At 39.6% G+C, this 10,083-nt stretch overlaps 1 protein-coding gene across 2 annotated transcripts in view; it reads right to left on the bottom strand.

The window, feature by feature from the left end:
• Positions 1-681: 681 nt before the first annotated feature.
• The window catches only part of atp2a2b (ATPase sarcoplasmic/endoplasmic reticulum Ca2+ transporting 2b), a 28,280-nt gene continuing 18,878 nt past the window's right edge, over positions 682-10,083 (bottom strand). The window contains exons 9-24 of one of the 2 annotated variants that reach the window (XR_009061102.1): positions 9,850-9,991; positions 8,822-8,988; positions 7,958-8,046; positions 7,762-7,864; positions 7,549-7,680; positions 7,308-7,427; positions 6,058-6,276; positions 5,795-5,918; positions 5,420-5,631; positions 5,130-5,350; positions 4,850-5,052; positions 4,495-4,580; positions 4,247-4,380; positions 4,044-4,161; positions 1,875-3,681; positions 682-1,594 (exon numbers count right to left, since the gene is read on the bottom strand). Coding sequence is in view for 1 of the 2 variants with exons in the window: in XM_057818971.1 (XP_057674954.1) it covers positions 3,409-3,681; positions 4,044-4,161; positions 4,247-4,380; positions 4,495-4,580; positions 4,850-5,052; positions 5,130-5,350; positions 5,420-5,631; positions 5,795-5,918; positions 6,058-6,276; positions 7,308-7,427; positions 7,549-7,680; positions 7,762-7,864; positions 7,958-8,046; positions 8,822-8,988; positions 9,850-9,991 (2,343 nt within the window). In the remaining variant the exon portion in view is untranslated. Of the gene's footprint in view, positions 3,682-4,043; positions 4,162-4,246; positions 4,381-4,494; positions 4,581-4,849; positions 5,053-5,129; positions 5,351-5,419; positions 5,632-5,794; positions 5,919-6,057; positions 6,277-7,307; positions 7,428-7,548; positions 7,681-7,761; positions 7,865-7,957; positions 8,047-8,821; positions 8,989-9,849; positions 9,992-10,083 lie in introns of both variants that reach the window. The other variant, XM_057818971.1, reaches the window with a different exon arrangement.

Here is a 10,083-nt window from a genome sequence, read left to right as displayed (position 1 = left end):
GGGGACAGCCTATTCGCTCAGAAATTTCTTTCTGTGTCTTAGCCTTTTGCTTGAGGGTGTCAATGATGGCCTTGTGGACAGCAGTCAGGTCGGCAATCTTGCCCATGATTGCGTTTTTGAGTAATGAACCAGGCTGGGAGTTTTTAAAAGCCTCAAAAATCTTTCGCGGGGTTTTGAGTTCGTTGATTCAGATGATTAGGTTAGTAGCTTCTTTAGAGTACCTTTTCATGATATGCTAATTTTTTGAGATGGGGATTTTTGGTTTTTGACTTTATTGCCAAAATCATCAATATTAAAACAATAAAAGCCTTGAACTACTTCCGTTGTGTGTAATGAATCTAAAATATATGAAAGTCTAATGTTTATCAGTGCATTATAGAAAATAATGAACTTTATCACATACGCTATTTTTTTTTAGAATGACTAGTACATATATTCCTAAAATTTCAGGGTCACCTTTTTTGGAGTGTAGTACACAGTAGTTCACTAAAATTACCAGTGGGATTGTGTGTGTGGTAGGATTTTTTTTTTTTTTTCCTAGGTTCAGAGCGATCAAATAAGTTCCAATGTTTGTTGCATGAGACTTCCAGGGGTCGATCAATGAGTTTGAATGGTTAGGACAGTCTTTTTGGCCTACTTTCCCCATCCTTCGCGAACAAAATGAAAAATCCAAACACAAAGTTCAAATATGATCTTTATTAACCTGAAAACACAACCTCTGTAATGCATCTACAATCATTATCAGAATTCAATAATGATAGTCTTAAGTTTTTACAGATGATTATTATACACGTTTAAATCCAGGTTCCTTTGTAGGGACCGCACAGTACGCCTCATATTAGATCACAGTTTTACAGCAGTTGCCTAACATACAGGATCATAAAAACCTATAGAGGCAATTAAAACAAAAACAGAACACTTGTATTGCAAGGATGTCCTAAATGAATAAACCACTAATGATAATATTCTGACCTACAGTAAATAAGAAAAAGTAGCGCAGTCAAGTTCAGAGTCCATTCTGTGACTGATTGTGCAAATGTTACAATAAAAACAGTGGTTTCCCAAAAGTCTACCATAGAACCATCTTAAAACCTTAATTCTTAAATGTAAGAGCATTTATACATTAGAATCTATAATTACAAATTGTAAAGCCTACATACAGCATGGCATGCATGATGCTTGTACACAAAATGCAAGCTAAGCCAATGTTATAATGCCTCAACGAGTCAAAACTACCATGAAAGGAGGCAAGGAGGAAACCTCATGCAAGGAGGGAGGAACATGGAGCCAAGTTCAATAAATATAGTTGTAAAGAGGTGCGTGTAAAATAGTTTGTTCAAATCGGATTGTGTATTTGGCCTTTCCTGTTAAAATCTGTTCCGTGCGCCAGTATAACGCACGTACTAAACCAAAAATACAAGTGTTTAAAATCTGAAATCACAACAGCCATCATCCATATACCAAAATCACCGATTTCTCTCAAATATTGTTCCAAATTTATTTTAGTGAGCACTTTACTTCATGCATACATACAGTTGTCATGAGCGCAGAATCATGTGCTTCGTTCTTCGAAACTAGTTTTAGGAGAGCCAACCTAGGTAGAGAGAAACATCACAATTAAAAATGCTCATTTGGACGAATTCCAAGGCAAAAGGGGTGGAAAAGGGTGTCACAAATTTTCTTTCAGTGTAAGCATGTGGGAAACAGGTGTAAGTAACGCGATATTACAATTCAAATTGCAGCACCAACACCAAAGAGGCACAGTTAATATAATTTTTTGAAAGGGGAAGGAAAAAAGTATGTCTTGTTAAAATATTCTGTGGATTATGAGCGATTTAGTAAACTGAGAGTGCGGGACGACGAGTTATACTCACTCGGGTGAAAGGGGAGCCAGTGGAAGGCATTGAAGGAAGAAAAGCAGACCGATGTTGTCAAGGAGCACACAAACACATCCAGGCTTCTATCACCACTAACATGCTTTCAACGTCTCGCCAACAGTATTATTGCGGTTAACTGGACGGCCACTCAAACATGTTCACGCCAAGTAAATATTAATAGTCCAACCAATATCTAAAAGCCAAGCATTCTTAAGTGGAAATCAATTATACTTTGCACATACAAGTTATGTTCAAATAATGACAAACACTTTGATTCAAAGGGTTCAGGAGTATATTTTTTTTCTTGATGTAAAAAAAAAAAAAAAAAAAGTTTGTAATATTCCTTTGAAATCATCATTTAGTTGCTTCTTAATATTGTCCTTTGAATCAAACACCTTCAAGATAGTAATGAACAATCTTGAACTACTTGGTCACTAAAGCAAAACAATTAAATTAATGGATGTTAAAAAACAACGCACAAACTGAGTATTTTTCAAAAATGGTGAGAAGAAAGATCGTTCCATTTTCTGCACAAGAAATTCCGGGTAGGGTAGGGTGGGGCTTGGGGGGTGTCACACCTCAGATGTCACTGGGGATAAAGACTGGGGGTAAGCATCCAGAGATTAAAAGGGGAACAAACAAAACCTTTGTATCACATTGAGGTAGCTGTGATCTTCCCAGTGCAGAAAAAAATGACTTTCAAATCATAGCAGTAATGAAAATAATCCATAACAATAACTTCTAGTCTTACAGTTGGGGCTCAAGGGACATACAAATTAGAAATGAGCAACCACATACAGGTCATGCTTGGTCACAGGACATGCATTTTTTTTAATGGAACATTGCCCCCACCCATCTAATCGGCACATTCCAACATTCACTCCCAAACCTCTCCCTCGTTCGTCTGCCACAAGTTGCTTGTCCTCTGAAAAAAAGGTTTACACTGAAGACACAATGGTAAACATCAGAAAAGAAAAATCAAGGCGGTACGTCTAAGCCACGCTGGTCCAACAAATATATAAAGCCATAAAAAAAATTGCATAAAATAGTGTTCAATCTCTGTACAGATCCACATTTTTCTTGATTCCTCAATTTTCTTTTCATAGGGAAGTTGTGTGAAATAATAGTTACCGTACTGTAGTGACACTGGACTGATAACACACTTACAAAAACAAGCGATATAAAGCTTAAAAAGGCATGGCGATTAAATTTAAAAATTAAAGTGGAAAATGACAATTGTCAAATAACCTAGTCCAGGTTTACGTGAGTGATGTTCAGTTAAAGGTTTAAAGCCAACTCAAAACAGGTGACTCTTCAAAGTGAATTTAGATTATGAAGTGCAAGAGCACTTAATGTGTTTCAATTGCGCCTCCTCTTTCTCATACACACACACTAATTCAAAAACAATACACACGCACACAAGCTACGCACGTAGAGGTGGGCAGAGAGGGATAAATGGGGTAGGGGAGCGAAAGGAGGGCATGGGGGAGTGATGGCTGTGATGGAAAAGTCGAGGTTGTGCTCAAGTCAGTCAGCAACATAACATGTCGGCCATGTTAGTGTCGGTGCTGTAGATCCAGAGGACTAGGGGTAGGGTGAGGGCCACAAAGGGCCAGGAGATGCCTTCCATGCATGCAGCCAGGTAACAGCCTTCCGAGCTGGTGGCCTTCTCCAGCTCTTTACCCGGCTCCAGGTAGTTCCTAGCTGCAAATTTTAGAACCTCGTCCAATAAAATGACCGGCAGCGAGATCTTGAGCACCACCAACCACTGGGTCAGATTTAGAGGTGTGATCTGGAAGATGATCTGGCAGGATAACAGAAGAAGAATATGTGAGCAGACACTGAAAGTCCAGAGTCCTCAGCAACACTGTATTCCGCGGTGCCAATATACACATTGAATGGCTTAGTCAAATGTGGACTGCTAAGTGCAGTGTGGGAAAATTGCTTTACTTAAAACGTTACAGCCTGACAACACTATGTTCATTTGTTGACGCCCACGTCACTCACAAGGTCATGCCCACCTTTTAAAGCATTACAAACACACAGCTATTACAACGAGACGACCCTGAGTGGAAAAATGCACTTGTACGTCACCTGCGATATTAAGTAGAACATTTGCTTCTGAACATATCCTAAGGTACAACATTAAAAATAAACTTTTCTTACCGGAAGAGGCTCCACATACAGGATGAGGAAGTGGAGGGACATAGATAGACAGATTGCTCCCAGCAGCCACACGTTCTCCCAGGGCGGCATACGCAGCAAAGACTGGTTCTCAGATACACTGAAATGGGAAATAATGCATTATAAACTTAAAACTAAGATGTGATTTTGATAGTGATACTAGTAGTAGTAAAGTACAAACCAACCTATTCAGAGCATTGCACATCTCAATGGTGACCAACACTGACAAGGCCATGGTCATTGGATAAGGAGACTCAAACACCTTACAGTCAATATTCTCGAAGTGTGTGTTTTCTGGACCACACTGCAGGAAGTGGCTCTGTGAGCAGCCCAAAAATACATAAATGATTAGATCATATTGTTGAAACCTAGGCTTAAACGTTAAAACTTGAGTTGACATGAAAGAAAATATTAGTAGGCTTATAGTTTATACCAGCTGGTAAAATGTGATCCTTGGTCCATCTTCGGCAGCAACAAACCACCAGGCAGCAGCACCCACAGTTGCAGCGCCTACATAGCCTGGTGATGCAAAGCAAAAACACATCATTGTATTACATGCAAACACGACACCTGCTCTGATAACGAAATAAAAATACAGGCAAAAATTTAGGCCAACTGGACAAAATAAAGGTGCGTCGATTCACACAACAGACATATACGGGAAATTTATAAGGTAAGTAAAATACAGGTGATTACAAAAGACAACATAATTGTTGTTTGTTTTGGGGGGTTTATTTTTAGATGCACATCACTCCACATTCATTCCACAGACTTTGTGATAGACTTACATCCAATTGCTAGGTATCTGAAGAAGAGCCACCCTGAGATGAGAGGCTCACGAGCATTGCGGGGAGGCTTATTCATGATGTCCAAGTCTGGCGGGTTGAAGCCCAGTGCGGTGGCCGGCAAACCGTCAGTCACCAAGTTGACCCAGAGCAGCTGAACTGGAATAAGAGCTTCAGGGAAGCCGAGGGCAGCCGTCAGGAAGATGCTAAAAACACACAACGAAGGATCAAGTAAGAACAAGAACCGTGAGGATGAAAAAGTAGATTGTGTGCACAACCTTACCAGACAACTTCGCCCACATTAGAGGAGATTAGGTATCTGATGAACTGTTTCATGTTGTTGTAAATGGCTCGGCCTTCTTCAACTGCAGCCACAATAGTGGCAAAGTTGTCATCAGCAAGCACCATCTCAGAGGCTGTCTTTGCAACTGCTGTGCCAGAACCCATGGCAATTCCAATCTCTGCCTTCTTAAGAGCAGGGGCATCATTCACTCCATCACCAGTCTGAAATGCACACGAGACCCGCAATTAATTGCAATCTTTGATTGTCATTGGATATCAACTTAGCTTTACCATAGCTGTAATCTCATCATAGGACTGCAGATACTCGACAATCTTGGACTTGTGGGACGGCTCCACGCGGGCAAAGCAGCGAGCCTTAACCACGGCTTCTCGTTGCGCAAAAGGGCTCAAATCGTCAAACTCTCGGCCCGTGAACGCCATGCTGCCGACGTCGTCGTCTTCTCCAAAAATGCCAATGCGTCTGCAAATTGCAACTGCTGTACCTGAAATGCCCAGAAGAGTTGTATGAATGATTAAAGATTATGATTGTCAGTACTCAGATATGATTGTGAATGAAATCTTATTTTGCACATAAAAGCCTACTTTAATAGGAAACAAAACATTTTACAGAAATGAGGTGTGCCGTACAAAGCACCTGCTGCATACCTTTGTTGTCTCCAGTGATCATAATTACTCTGATGCCTGCAAGACGACAGAGTCGAATGGAAGCTGCCACTTCTGCACGGGGAGGGTCTAGCATGCCGACACAGCCCACGAAGGTCAGGTCAGTCTGTAATAGGAAAAACATTTTTTTGTATTAAAAAAATAATAATTGTTGATGAAATTGTAATTTGCTTTGAGAGACAAGACAAGAGCCACACACCCCAAAACGGAAAAGTCAAAATTGGGGGCAATAAAGTTACACATACTTCATAGTCTATAAATCGGGTGGAGTCCTCTAACACTAGGTCCTCCTTGTTCAAGGGTTCATCCCGCGTAGCGAGAGCAAGACAGCGCAAGGTGTCCCGGCCAGTTCCATACTCTCTGATCACAGCCATGAGTTTTTCCTTGATGCCGGGGGTCATGGGCACCTTATTGCCACCTACACGAACGTGCGTGCACCTGTCAATCACTCCTTCTGGGGCACCCTGTTTATATGAGAGAATTAATTTTTGCATTTGGTTAGAGCATGTCTGAAAAGCAGGTTGAAAATGAGAAAGAAGAATTCCGTTTTGCTGCTGCAGTTAGCATTCTCATCAAATAAAACAACTTCCTTTACCAACTACAATTACCAAGCCCTTACACTCCAATCACAGTGCTTTGTCAATATTTTTTTAGTTGGATGTACATATAGTGAAGGCTGAACGCTTGTGGTTACTGGTTCTAGCACAATGTGCGTGTCTATGCCACAACATTTACGGTGGTATGAAAAATATTTGGCGGCCCTGGTTATTTTTAAGATTTTCATTTATGAATCATTGGTTGCAGAATGACACCATCTGCAGCAATGTAACGTTTTAGGTCTTTGGAGCTGGTCTGTGGGTTGAATTTAACTTATCTAACCATTCTTCGTCTCTGCTAAATTTGCTATGATAATAATAATAATATCTGCTAGTTTTTTCTTTGGCCTGCCATTCCTGGCCTTAACTAGGACTGTGCTTGTAGTCTTCCTCACTATGTTCTTCACAGTAGACACTGACAACTGAAATCTCTGAGGTAGCTTATTGTATGCTTCCCCTAAATCATGATGTTGGACCATCTTTGTTTTCAGGTCATTTGAGAGTTGTTTTGAGGGTCCCGTGATGCCACTCTTCCGAGAAGATTCAAATGGCCACCTGAAATAGTGTCTCATGATTGCCTTTACCTGTGTATGTAGGTCAAAGGTCAATGAGTTTACCAAATAAGATGCGTGCTCCAATAACTACTGCTAAAAGTTATTCATTTCAAGAAACAAGGGTGCCCAAATTTACGCGCCTAGCATCTTTTAATTACCGCACTTTCTGTAATTAAAAAAAATAATAATAATAATATTTCTTAAATATTACCGTTTGTCTGTTATATGATATATTTAACTGAGCTTGCCAATTACAAATATCAGGGTTGCTCATACTTCTTCATAGCACTGTATGGTCTCGACGTTATCTGGGTAGTAAGCAATTATGTCTAACATTAACCTTACCTTAACAAACATTTTGCCTGCAGATGATCGAATTTTGTTGGGGGTGCAGTACACAGACATGGACTTTCTGTCTCTGGAGAATTCTAATGTGAACTCCTTCTTCATTAGCTGCTTGATAACCTGCATGGTTCATTATCACATCACAACAATACCCACAGAAAATCAGTATTTTCATTTAACAAAACAACTTTGCCATTTCAGTCTTTGTAATTTGAAAATAGCAGAAATAAATGCTACATACTGAATTGCAGGCATTTGCCCTCTCAATCTTGGAAAGGCCTTTAACATCTGTGTCAAACACATTCATCTTCTCCACCAGGCATGTGAGAGCCGTCTCAGTAGCCTCACCCACTTTCTCATACAAACCTTTGGTCTGGAAGTCGTAAAAGAAAATAACAATCACAGCCTCCATCACATAAGGAAGAGCATGAGTAGATTTAATCTAAAAACCCACCTCATTGTAGTCTAATGAGGAATCATTACAGAGAGCACAAATAGAGGCCAGCTCCACTAAAGCATCATATTTGGAACATTTTACTTTCTTGCCATCATGGTACCTAAATTCATACATAGGAGAGCAACCAGTTAGCAAGTGAGCTTTAACATATTAATTTACGTGGATGACTTGTTTTAATGCACCCAAGACTCACACTTCTCCATCTGGAGCATATGTAGAGCCAGTAACACTGAATTCCTTTAAGGAACAATGACCATTATCAGCTTGGTCAATGATAAACATCTGCAAAACAAAAAACATTAAGTATTAGCATGTCAGAAAAAAAAATCAATATATCTGTAATCAGACTCATGGATGTTTTGCAGTAGGCCACTGGGTCTGACAGAGTATCCACCAGATGTCAGCAGCCTTCCTACCGACAGTCATATTACATTGAAATTTTCAGGTATTGCAACATTTTGGTTTGGCAGAAAAGAGTAAGAAAAGGCGAGACACACGGGAGGAAGGGGTATCTCTTCGCACAAGGTCAGTTATGCAACTTTGCTGCAACTGGTGCTGCAAGTTACCAACTCCTGCATACTAATTAACATCCTGACAGACCATGCATGAGGAGACTGATGATAAAAGAAAGTTGATAAAATTACTTCAGTAACAAATGACCAACATATTCTTTTATGAATGTAAAAATAGATGAAATTCAAAAGGTTTAACAAACTAATTAAATTAAAACGGACAATTCAACTTCTGACGTTTAATCTGTGTAAAATTTCTTTCTGAAATCCAAAAGCAGCCTTATTATTAAAAGTGAGAATTCATTTTTAACAAGGTTTTCCCTCACAGATCTTATAGGAGGTTATCTATGTGTTCATTGAACTCTCTTTCCTGACCAGTCTTCTAAAAGCAAGCCAGGTTGCTTAACACCAATATTAGAAAATGTATATGAAGAAGAGGATTTGTTCATCTTGAACTACTACACACACCAACATAGAACATAAATGTAACCTATACACTAAGGCTTTACATTCATGGTTTGCCCTTGTTTAATGTTGCTTCTTACCCTGCATACAGACATCTGATTGGTCGTCAGTGTGCCAGTCTTGTCAGAGCAGATGACAGATGTACAACCAAGGGTCTCCACAGAGGGTAAACTGCGGACAATGGCATTCTTCTTGGCCATGCGTCGTGTTCCTAAAGCCAGACAAGTGGTGATGACGGCAGGCAGGCCTGAAGAGAAACAATAGATTGATTTGTTAGTTTACACAAATAAAGTACAATAATATTAAATATAAAACTTGCCAATGGGCTCTATTTAATTATGGCCATAACACTTCTGAAAGCAGTGTTTTTCAACCACTGTGCCACGGCTCACTAGTGTGCTGCAGCATATCACTGATGAGACAGTGTCTGGTGTGCCATGGAAAATCATTCACTATGACTCGATTAATATATAGATTTTTTTTTTTTTAATGAGTCCGCAAATGTGCCATTGCTTAGTGTGCTGTCCAATTGTTGGCAATCATGTAATGCTGTTCCATTTCAGTAGGTGGCAAAAGATAGCTAGATACTTTGTTTAGTGATGATGTATCTGGTGACAACAGCAGCATTATGGCTGGCCAAGAGCGAAATTATAACGGTAACAGCGATAGTAAGGTTTTTTGTTTTGTTTTTTGTTTTTAAAAAGGCATGGTTAAAATTCTGACCTAGATGAAGGTCTAAGTATAAGTGGGGGTGAAGAGTAAGCAAGACTCTTTCCCATGGAAACTTCGGAAAGTCTTCGGTGTGAGGAAATTTAGTGAAAACTAGCTTTCATTGGGATTCACCATGTAAAGGAAAAATTGAACATAGCGGGATTAACTTTCACTAGCGATGTATTAGTACCTACTCCAACACAATAGACCCAGGTATCAATGTTTTTGCCCAATTCCTATTTAGTACAAGACTTTATGTTGTTAATTTAGGATACAGTCATTCATTTTTACATTTTGTTTGCTGGTTGTGTGGGTTGGGATTTTTAAAAGGGGAAAAAAGTGTGCGTTGGCTCAAAAAAGGTTGAAAAACACAGACTTGGAAAACTTGAAAGCTTACCTTCAGGTATCGCTGCCACTGCTAGAGCCACAGCAATCTTGAAATAGTAAACAGCCCCACGGATCCAAGAACCCCCATGGACAGGATCATTGAAATGTCCAATGTTGATGATCCACACAGCAATGCAGATCAGTGAAATAACCTGGAACAATTAAAGGCAAGGCAATTCATAAAATGATTTGCTACATTTACAGTATAATGAGACGGAAACTGTGCACCACTGAACATGAATGT

Source organism: Corythoichthys intestinalis, chromosome 17 (genome assembly GCF_030265065.1).
Source record: "Corythoichthys intestinalis isolate RoL2023-P3 chromosome 17, ASM3026506v1, whole genome shotgun sequence".
NCBI lineage: Eukaryota > Metazoa > Chordata > Actinopteri > Syngnathiformes > Syngnathidae > Corythoichthys > Corythoichthys intestinalis.
Note: the sequence above shows the minus strand (reverse complement) of the source record. Positions and strands in the feature narration are given on the sequence as shown.